This window comes from Triticum urartu, chromosome 2 (genome assembly GCF_003073215.2).
Source record: "Triticum urartu cultivar G1812 chromosome 2, Tu2.1, whole genome shotgun sequence".
Classification (NCBI taxonomy): Eukaryota; Viridiplantae; Streptophyta; class Magnoliopsida; order Poales; family Poaceae; genus Triticum; species Triticum urartu.
Window position 1 is genome coordinate 273,163,799 of NC_053023.1, and position 10,490 is coordinate 273,174,288.

Below are 10,490 nucleotides of genomic sequence, written 5' to 3' on the forward strand. Positions count from 1 at the left end.
GTACGTGGATGTAAGCCGCAACGACGAGCCCGAGGTGGTGCCTCATGGATCTTGTAGCGCCGCCGCATCGCCTGCTTGATCTGGAAGCCCACAGGCTAGGGAGGAGAGGAGGGAGATGGTGGGCGGTAGGCGGTAGCTGGGAGGGGGAGACGGGGACGGTTGCGGTGCATTGGAGATGGGGCCTGGCGGCGCATCGGGGAAAGAAGAGCTAGAAGAAGACTGCCGCATCGGGAGGGTGACAGATAAGAGGTGACCAGATGGGTGGGGTTTCCGACCGTACGACACGTGACACCCCGATCTGGATCCGACGGCTCCCGCGGGTGTGCGCTCGGGAAAACACGCCCGCCCTCACCGTCTGCATTCCTGCTGCCGTCTTACCTTCTCGTCCCTGTTACGTCGTTCCTGTTCCACTCGACCGAAAATTCCCGATCGGGCAACCAGATGGAAGCCGACGCCGCCTCCTCGCTCAACCCCCGGGCGCCAGAGGAAGCCTCACAAGAGGATCCCTCGCCAGCGCGCTTCTCCTCCACCGGCGCGGCTGCCCCCTCGACCACGGTGACGTCTCCCGGGGCAAGGGAGGTGGCGGCGGCGATGGAGGCAGTGGAGCGAGACGCCGCCGCCATCGCCGAGAGCTACGCCTCCCTATTCGCCTCCCTCCGCATCACACTGTCCAACGTACTCGTACTAACCACAGCCGCGAAATTTCCAAGTTCCCTTCTTCTATTACAGTAATTATTACAGTCTAATTCGGCTGCTTTGACACACGACAAGGTTACCTCGACGTCAGCCGATAACATGGAGTGCTTGGGCGAAGTTGTAGGCCGCCTCCAGGAGTCAGGTGAGGATGTTTCCACATCTACTAAGCTCCTGGAGTATGTGTCCTCCTCTGCATCTGAATATCTGAAATTGTGCGTTCAAGGGTCGCACCCTTTTTGTATACTTATGTAACTGGGACTATAGCATTTGCATTTTTTTTTGTTAATTGACAATTGTTAGTCTGTTGTAATAGTAGAGCACAAACACCACACACAGATTAGTCAACCATATTGCGAGTTTTATATTATTACTGTGTTCTTGCAGCACTTGAAGCGTCTTCCAGAGGCAATAAGTACATCCATTCATGCCTGAGGTGATTACTTTGAACTAGTTTCTTTGTCTTCCGCTCCACCGTGCTACTGCTAGCTATGTGTTTCATAACTAAATTTGAGAGAGATATTTCCCCCCTGAATTACAAATTCGGGATAAATCATGTACTTATACTACTGATATTGGCTCAAAATCAAGTTTGCTTTCAGGAATTCCTTTCATCACATCAAAATGTTGCAGTTCCGTAGAGCAGTAAAAGCTTCTTAAACAACGGATGTATTTTGTTCTTTCCAAAATCGTGTGCTGTTTCTATGCATTTGTATTGTTTCAGTTTATTTTGTGTCTCTTGCAACTGCTTTCTGGAACATAATATGATGTATGTTGCAGGTTAAATGAGGAAATGCGAGGCTTGGAAAGCCTAAGTATGCAGCTGTATCCTTTTGTTAGTTGCTGATAATATATAGTTCTGCCTCCGTGTTGTACAACTGGTGAAAGGTCATTTTAATATGATTAAATTATTTAGTTTCATAACATCTTTGCATTGCTCCTCTTGGAACTATGTTGTATCTTAATTCCTGGAAGAAAGATTATGCGGAAGATCGTTGATTCACTAGATTTGGCTGTTGATCGGCTGCTCCACCTCCCGTAGTTCATGCATCTATCAATAGCTTCTACAAGGTAACTACCACTTACATACGTTTTTGGCTCACTTGCTTTTAGTTTTTTGTCTAACATGTACATATATGCAAGACGAAGTGCTTCAGTGCATATTTCCAAAAAAGAAACAACAATATTTTTGAGCAAAATGATAACTTCTCATTATTCTATTACGGATTATTATTTTTCCAAGATATTGTGTGATTTAGTATCTAGAACGCATGGAGTCACTGCACATATGCATGATGATACCTTCTTGCCACCATTAACTTATTTGGAAAATACTGAACGTTCTTAATACTCTAGAACGGCCTCCTTAGCAAATTATACTGCATATAAGAATTTTTTCGAAGTCATACTCTTATGAACTTTAACCAAGTTTATAGAAAATATGTGAACATTTAATGTAGTTAACAGATGGTTCTTATATGACCTCATGAGCTTGACTTGGCATATGCCTAATGCCTTTATTTAGGATGCCTTGAATATTTACTTTTCACATCATCAAGAAACGTCTCTATGGCGTGCAGTACTTATGGTTGCAAATTAATTGCTGCAGGAACTTCTGATGAAATTTATATTCACCAAGTAGCTGTCACATTTGAAGAGGCAACCGACTACTGTAAATCTGAAGTGGCGTGTACAAGCAACGGAGAAGTTTTCCTCTTCCACGACATGACAAAATTCTCCCAACTCTTCGACTTTATTGTTCTTCCTTATGTGTATTTGGGATCAATGATATGTATTTGTTGAGAAATAACTATTTGCAACTCTTCCATCCTTTAGGGCATATTCAATAGATTGTATGTTAGTCTTGTTGGTAAAATGTCCATGTCATCAACCAACAAGCTATCATACAACTATTCCAATGGGTTGTATCTAAGGTATCCAATAGATGATGAGAAAATAAATGTGATTGCTCTCTATTTCATATTGGAGCTTGTGCAAAGATTGTTGGTTATTCTACATACAACTTTACTCTCTCTCCACATTTATTACATGCCACATCATCAATATGTCCTAGGTGGCAAATTTACCAACACCTATCTTACAGCTGTTGGAGATGCCCTTATCTGCTTGCATATCTGTGTCTCGGGTTGTGTTTGTAGAGTGGGTCATTCAACCTATGGACACAAATGTTGTTTTTCTCTGTAAGAGGAAGAAAGATCAATAAATATACTTTATTTTTATAACATTAGCTTATCTTACTTATGTTGCTTACTCTTGGATTTATTTCAGTGTGCTCACTTGTGATTGTATAAACTTATCTATGACAATCAGTTCTGAATGTTTATTTTTGCCAACAATTTTAACCATTCTCATATTTAAGTGAATGATATCAATAATTGAAGGTCTAGGTGTGTTATGAAGTGAAGCTGGAGATAGTTCATGACTTTTTTCACACCTGCACAGTGGATCTATGCAACTTGTGTTGAAGATAAACTTATTGTTTTCAGATGTTTCCATTACCTATGCCGCTTTATGCTTATCTTTGTACTGCTATGTTCAAAGTTTTAATGTCCTTACTTGAAAGGGTACGCTGGACGTACAATTGTCCTTTATGGTATAAGGGCATAGGGCCCCCATTGGTCCAGATGGTTGTTGATTTGCTGTTTGTTCCAAACTATTTTAAAGGATTGCCACTATTTTTAATCTGTCCTTGTTTTTCCACAGAATAAATCTTGAAGTGTTCACAAATGTTAATAATGAGAACGAGTTTCCATTTCTTCACAATTGATGGTTGATGTCAGTGTCCGCTGTGTTGTTCAGATCCCAGGAGAGTGAAGCTGCTTATCCAAAATGAGTGCAAAGAATTAATTATCAGTTAACTGCCTCTAGTTGTGCTGCAACATGCAAGACGAGTTACATTTTTCAGACACGGTAAAGTTCTGATGCTCATGTTCACAATAAAACATTGTATGTGAGCAGATGTGGTAAATTCATTTAACTTTCTTTTCTGGAGGGAAAATTAATTGAACTTAACATAGAAGAATGTTCCCATGCAGAGAATCTCAAAAGCTTCAGTTTCATGATTGCAGTGTAATGCTCTTAGAACTATCACAGTGGAACTGGCTTGAGGGCAACAAGCTTGACTTGGTTGTACAAACTCTTATGGATCCAAAGTTACAAACATATTATAAACAATTTGTACGGTATACCTTTAAAGTCTTAATCTCCTAACTTTTAACCACAAAATTATCAACTCGACTTATTTTGCTCTCTCACATGGTACAACAATAGATATTATTACCCAATGCTATTGTACAACAGTATTACATAGTAAATAGATACAAAGAACTGTGACATAACATTGGTAGCTCATGTCCAAGGACCTTTACAGCAATGAGTCTGTCTTTGCAGGTAGCCTCCTGAAGAAGTTCACTGGCGCTGCGGGCACCTTGTGGCGAAACCGTGGGTGCCTCATCCAGAAGAACCCAAGGCAGAGCGCAATCACTTGAAATGGTGTAATATACAGTATAATAGCAGTGAACAGGCAAAATAATAAGAACATAGCTGTTGCTCTTGGGTCCCTCCAGCTCAGCAGTGACTGCAATCTCTCACCCTGAGTTGCGATGTCGCCAACAACTGTCTGTATCCTGCCTGCAACGTGTCGTAGCCTGTCATACCTCATCCTAATCAGGTCAGCGCTCTTCGAGGTTGGGAACGTGTCAAATTCCTCATCAAGCTCGTCTGGATGAGCAACATCCGCATAAGATATCCTTGTGTTCATATGTGGTGGGACACGTGGCCGGAACCGATAATTCCACAACCCAATTAAGAACATGTAGAGGAAGATCGTCGGAAGGATAAGGTCTGGATAGAAGACGAGCATGATGAAGAGTACATGGACCAAGACTGTGGTGACTGGGTTTTTCCACTGGCAAACGTCACCAAACCACTTCCCTGCAGCAATGAATCCAGAGAAGACTTGCATCAGACGGAAGAAGTTTGCTTTGCTTCGTCGCATACTCCACAGGTGAGAGCGTGCGTCTGACATGAACTCAACAACTTCCCTGCGAACTGGTGGTTCCATGCGCCCCAGGCGCTGTGCAACAAGCTGCACAGCCTGGTGGCGTAGCATTTCCTGCTGGACTATTGACAGTGGCTGGGCGTAGTGCATCTTGGGCAAGAGAGGACGTGAGTATGTAAGGAACACATTGAGCAGGGATGTGACTGAGAACCTGATAGCAAGGTGGATTTCACCCATCTTTTTAACACCTGATGGGTGGAGGACAAGCAGCGGATATGTGTGCGTGTACACCCGCCTAGTCTCAAGGGTTGAGATCCTGATTCGGACTTTCCCAATGGGTTTATCCATATGACTGGGGGAACTGCTGCTGTGGCTATGACTCTGGTTGTGGCTGTGGCTGTGATTGTTGTTGTTGTCTCCCCCTATGTGGCAGTTGTCAAACAGACCAATGGTGAGTACTGTTCCATGGTCAAAGACATCCCATGTATACTGCTCATTGAACCGAGGGTTCAAGTTGTCAACAATTGTGCGTGTCCGCACCCATTTATGACCATACTTGGCAACACAATATGGATCACATGACCCCCTTTCTTGCCTGGTCTTTGTTGGGTTGAGGCCATTTGCACTTAGAATCCCAACTTCAAGCAACCCAATTGGTGGCTTCCACAACTGCTTCATTGTTGGCCGGAGATCGCTACAATACTGTGTTGACTCATCAAGCACATGATAACCACCTTCAAGGCAAATACGAAGGTTCACCTTTGCGTAGAATTTGTCTTCCTTTAGCTGGTTCACATCAATCAGTCCTGGCCTTCTGAGATCGAACCACAGTGGACGTACTACTGCCTTGTGGTCAGCCCTCTTTTGAATCCTTGCGAGAGGTATCATAGTTTCACCAATCACCTCATCTTTGTTCTGTGCAACACGATTTTCTATTTGTATGATCAAGTCATCCTCAAAAGGCTCTGCTGCGACAAACATCATTTCTTCATTCCACATGAAGTTCTTGGTTGGTGAGCGAACTTGCCTTGTCTTCAGCAGTTGGTGACCCAGCCTCACCTTTACAAACATATCAGGTATGTGGTGGTGTTCCATTGTGAATATATCCTGTGCCTCAATTACATTGACCCTGACGTACCACATTCTCGGTGTAGGGTAGACCTTTCCACGGATATAGTTGTGAAGATGGGAATCTATTGGTGTTGTTCCTGCATGAATGGCACTTGGGAAGCATTCATCTGCTTGGGTTCCGTACCAGACTGCAAGCATCAACTCCCCTCTGTCCCTCATCCCATCCTTGCCCATAAGGCGATACCACTCTGGCGCCAAGGGGCTGTCAGGAGGGACCCTTACAGGTACCTCATTCAGGTCAAGCATCACCCGACCGACATAGTCATCCCGAAGGATGTCCTTGTCCTTGACAACAACTTCAAGTGTCGATGACTGCACTACTTCTTTAGGGAAGGCAAACACCTCATCCCACTCAGGCCTCTGGTTCTTCTCAAAGAACTTTGTTTTCATTTTGTAGTTGCCAAGGTGCACCTCAACATAAGGGTCAAGACTCCCAGTGAGGTCCATGTGGGGCAGTTCACGGGCCTTGACGACACGCACAAAGAGGATTTGCATCTTCTCGACAAGGTCATATGCCCCAGCCTTCTCACCAGGCATCACCCGGCCGTGAATAATACGCCCACCACCAAGTGTTGGGCTTGTCTCCTTGAGCTGAAAGTCTACAGGCTGCTGTGGACCTGCGGAATACATCCTTGCTACCTGAGGGGCTTCAGTTTTCATCCCTGCAGCAGAGTAGCTTCTCTGTTGCTGCTCTCCATATGAACCCTGACCTTGTGCGTAGTATTGCTGTCCGGCCAGGGGTGGTGGACGCTGCTGCTGTTCCCGTGGCAAGTGTTGGAATTGTCTGACTTGATTTATCCTGGTGTCTTGGAAAGGATTTGGGATAGCATTGGCGACAGCCTGCTCTTGGGCAGTGGTGGGCGTGCTTGCGAAATCAAAATCCTGACCTGGAGCAGACACCCTCACAGACGGATCATCTGTAAGGAAAACTCTGAGGCCAAGCTCACCACGTGCACGTGATAAGATGGTGCGCTTCTCCAGGGGATAATGCAGGGGCGCAGCATCAGCTTGGCTGACAAAGGATGTGCCGGAGATGCGAACCTTGCCGAGGCAAGTCTTGTTGTTGCTGGCGCGATTTGCATGGTACACATACGCCTCGAGCTCTTTCTCTTGGAGGTGAGATGGATCTGATATGTTGAAGAAGAACTGCTCGTTCCAGACAGGGTTGATGTCGCTGTCTTTGATGGCCGTGCGGAACTTCTGGCCATCAAATTCAACCTCTACAAAGGCATTGGCTGTGCCCTGCTCCTTAGGGAGGAGGTCATGAGCACTGACAACCTCAACGCCAAGCTTTAGATTGTTCATCGTGATGGCGCGCCACCACTGATATTCTGAAACAAGAAGCAGCATATGTATTTAGAAATATGTCAGTGCAAAACTTGAGCAGATTGTAACTGCCAGTTGGACCACTGTTGTAGGTTGCAGCAAGGGAGAAAATGCACATGGCATTAAGGAAGAAAGTTGTGCAAGCTGGAAGTAGTTAGTTGGCAATTTTGGAGAATTTCACAGTTTCAACTTTCTTTTGCTTCGACTGGCCATTTTGCTTGCTGTGGGGGAGCGGCGGTCGGCAGTGGCGGAGCCAGGAATTAAGAATTAGGGGGGCCAAATGACTCAAACTTTGGATAACAGGGGCCAAACAATACAAATACATGTATTTTTATCTAAATAATACACTGCTTATGTACTAACTAGCTACAAATCAGTCAACTTAGGGGGGGGGGGGGGGGGGGGCCCCTGCTGGTCCCCCTGTCTCCGCCACTGGCGGTTGGGGTTGTGGTGGTGCTGGCGGGGGTTCCGCCATCGGCTCGCTGGAGGCCGGTGCTACACGTGCGTGTCTGCGGATTGGGAAGGTCGGGCGTGTGCCTGGAATCATGAAGATGGGGAGGGTCGGGTGCGTGCATGAGTTGAATTTTTCTTTCTTTTTTTTTGTCTAAAGTGAGGGTAAAATTGGAATTTGTGAGAAAGTTGACAGGAAAACGGAGACTATCTAACGGCAGACTAATGGCAATGGCAATGGCAAATAAGCAATAGAATTTGTTTATGTTTGGTATATAAGCAATGGAGCTTTGTTGGATGGCAAATGAGTCATTGCCGATGTTGTCGATGGTATAGAAGCAATTTTCTCTTGGAGAAATATTCTTTCTTGTCTATGCCGACAAGTTTGACTTTGGCCCATCTACCAAGGAATCAACTTTGCTACTGGTAGGAATCCACGGAATCATATAGGAGTATCAGGTAGAGTATTTAGTACTAAAAGTTGCAATAACTGGTCTCGCCAAAAATACTTGGTCCCGAGGAATCGAATCGAATCAAATCAAATATTGGTACTAGCAGGAATTTGTGGTCTGTTTGAAGATATCACACTGAAAGGTGAAAAGGAAATATTCGTGGTGATGCCCATGAACACTGTCCCAGGGAACCAAAGATTGGTATCATGAATATGCTGGACGTGACAAGCATATCGGGCACTAAAAGTTTACTAGAAAGTGTTGACAACAACACAAAGTATAAACAAGGAAAGTGTTTTTGATTTCTGCAGATCCCATTTGGTACATAGCTTCCGATTCCTGCCTCTATTGTGTGTGATTGGTGCATTGTATTGTGCTTCAAGTCTTTGGAGCTTGTAACTGGGGCAATCATTTACCCATCAAGTGTTCCTTTCCCAGGCAATGCAAAATGGTGATGACATGTGAGGAGGTAGACCTAATCACAGATTTTTAAATTCAAAAAATCCAGACAATTGCATGGATAAGAATAATGTGGTGATACAAGCAAGGTGTGGCCATGAGTAGCAATTGGTGGTAGACCAGACATGTGTGCGGGGATAGCGAGAGGCCATCGGCCGCTTCCTTTCTGATTGAGACGTCCACTGCAACCACACAGGATTGCAAATCAACAGCACCAAAAGAAAAGGGGTATGCAGACATGGAACGGGTTAGGTCCTATAGTGACTACTATGCCTATGACTCTTTGTGCATCACTCGTTGCAGAGGCCGAGGGTGTTCCCTTCGTTTCGAGAAAAAAAAGGTGACTAGTATGCCTATGCGGGTTATCGAGTTTTAGAACCTAACAGATGCAATATTTTTTTATATAAAAAAAGGCACAAGGTTTGTTTGCTTGGAAGACGCAAACTCAGCAAGAATAGGTGATGGCACCAAGGCAAAAATGAAGCAGCACAAGTCACACGTTAGAAAAGTAGCATCTGAATTATTCAATTGAACACTTACGGGATGTGGGTACATCATGGACCAAAAGGTAGGCACGTGATGGGGCTTGGCTATGAGATATGGCCACTGAGAGCTTGGGGAAGTTGTCCATGATGTTGAGTCCAACGGATATCAGAATCAGGCAATAAATACCACCAAATCCATTGGTATCACCGGAGAATTCGGCAACTTCATTAAACAGATCATTAATTGCTAAACCGTACTACTACTACAAGCAGCATGCCAGACGAGGGAGTAGATCTAGATTGAGAAAAACAAAAATCATATGTAGCTTTTTCAAGGGCCGCAAATTGGAACAAGAAGAACTTGGACTCCTTTTGCACTTACGTATAATTTGTTTAGTTTCCCCACGATAGCCTGTTTATAGTGTGTGATTTTCACAAGAACATTAGGGACAAGCTTCTATCTATCTATAGGACTATACTAGTAACAAATAGGGCGCAAACCAGTTGTGATGGTGAATCCGCAACCCAGATGGTTTCTCATCCCTAAACAACCATGCCTCACACAATAATAACAGTAGAAATGGGACTCTCAAGTTTTGGATCCAGACATGGCGACCAAAACTCATGAGCAGTCAAACTTGAGCAAATCCAATAAAGAACTAGCGAAGAAGAGAAGGGAGCAGACTAAGCTTGAACTATCTATCATCCATCCATCATGGCCAAAGACACCACGGGAAACTGAGAGAGACAAAAGCTTTGCAAATTATATAGAGACGGAGCAAGTAGTGACCTTTGATGTTGTTCAGGCAGGCAGCATGCAGCTCGACCTTGATTCGAAGAAGAAGAAGAGAGGAGCGGCCGGACTATCCACTGCGAGGACAGCGGACAACTTGTCAACACGCACAGAGAGGGAGAGGGAGAGGGAGGAAGAGGGGGTCAAGTTGTTGGGTGCGAGAAACACATTGTTTGGCTGTGCTACTTGTGGCCTGCTGCTGCTGGGTAGCGTGGTTGTTGGGTGCAGTTGCCGTGTTGGATTAGCGGATGTCATGTTTTAATTGGGGTGGAACGGGAGGAAACGGAGCGTGTGAACCGTCAAAGACAGATTGATAGCAAAAGGCCAACGCATAGTTTTTATTTTTATTTTTGTGCAGGAAAGGACAAGACATGGTTTAATACCCGCCGAGAAAGAAAATATATGGTGCGTGCGTCTCGTAGGATCATTTTGTTGTTATTACAAAAAATGCATGTGGCAACATGGCACAGTGTGTTCTTCGCAAAAAAAAAAACATGGCACAGTGTGTTGCACGTTTGTTTCCAGCGTGTGCAACATAACTTATATATAAGGAAACTACCATCTCAACATATTTATTTGGCACCACTCTGGCCATGATCTACTCCAATTTTTCAACGTTTATTAAATCGAGGTTCGTTTGTCATTGCGGTATTGAATTGTCACATGAAAATCTTTACGAG

General features: G+C 44.5%; 2 protein-coding genes across 4 annotated transcripts; one reads left to right on the forward strand and one right to left on the reverse strand.

Moving 5' to 3' along the window:
* Positions 1-352: 352 nt before the first annotated feature.
* Positions 353-2,674, forward strand: LOC125537023. Of its 2 annotated transcripts, none has more exons than XR_007295498.1 (6): positions 353-675; positions 772-838; positions 1,081-1,129; positions 1,474-1,518; positions 1,673-1,764; positions 2,303-2,674. XR_007295498.1 is itself a non-coding variant. In XM_048700308.1 (6 exons), exons 1-5 carry the CDS (start codon positions 442-444, stop codon positions 1,733-1,735), a joined length of 462 nt encoding a protein of 153 aa, XP_048556265.1. In that variant the 5' UTR covers positions 355-441; the 3' UTR covers positions 1,736-1,764; positions 2,303-2,674. The 2 variants fall into 2 exon arrangements, 1 of the variants encoding a protein (XP_048556265.1); XM_048700308.1 differs by having other exon boundaries at positions 355-675; positions 1,669-1,764.
* Positions 2,675-3,813: 1,139 nt separating this feature from the next.
* On the reverse strand, positions 3,814-10,051 carry LOC125537022 (FT-interacting protein 3-like). 2 transcript variants are annotated; one of them, XM_048700306.1, is made up of 3 exons: positions 9,808-10,035; positions 9,073-9,240; positions 3,814-7,176 (listed from the first exon to the last, which is right to left on the reverse strand). In XM_048700306.1, the coding sequence occupies exons 2-3, from the start codon at positions 9,161-9,163 to the stop codon at positions 4,079-4,081; spliced, it is 3,189 nt and encodes a 1,062-aa protein (XP_048556263.1). In that variant the 5' UTR covers positions 9,164-9,240; positions 9,808-10,035; the 3' UTR covers positions 3,814-4,078. The 2 variants fall into 2 exon arrangements, with proteins under 2 accessions (XP_048556263.1, XP_048556264.1); XM_048700307.1 differs by lacking the exon at positions 9,073-9,240 and having other exon boundaries at positions 9,808-10,051.
* Between the last annotated feature and the right edge of the window lie 439 nt (positions 10,052-10,490).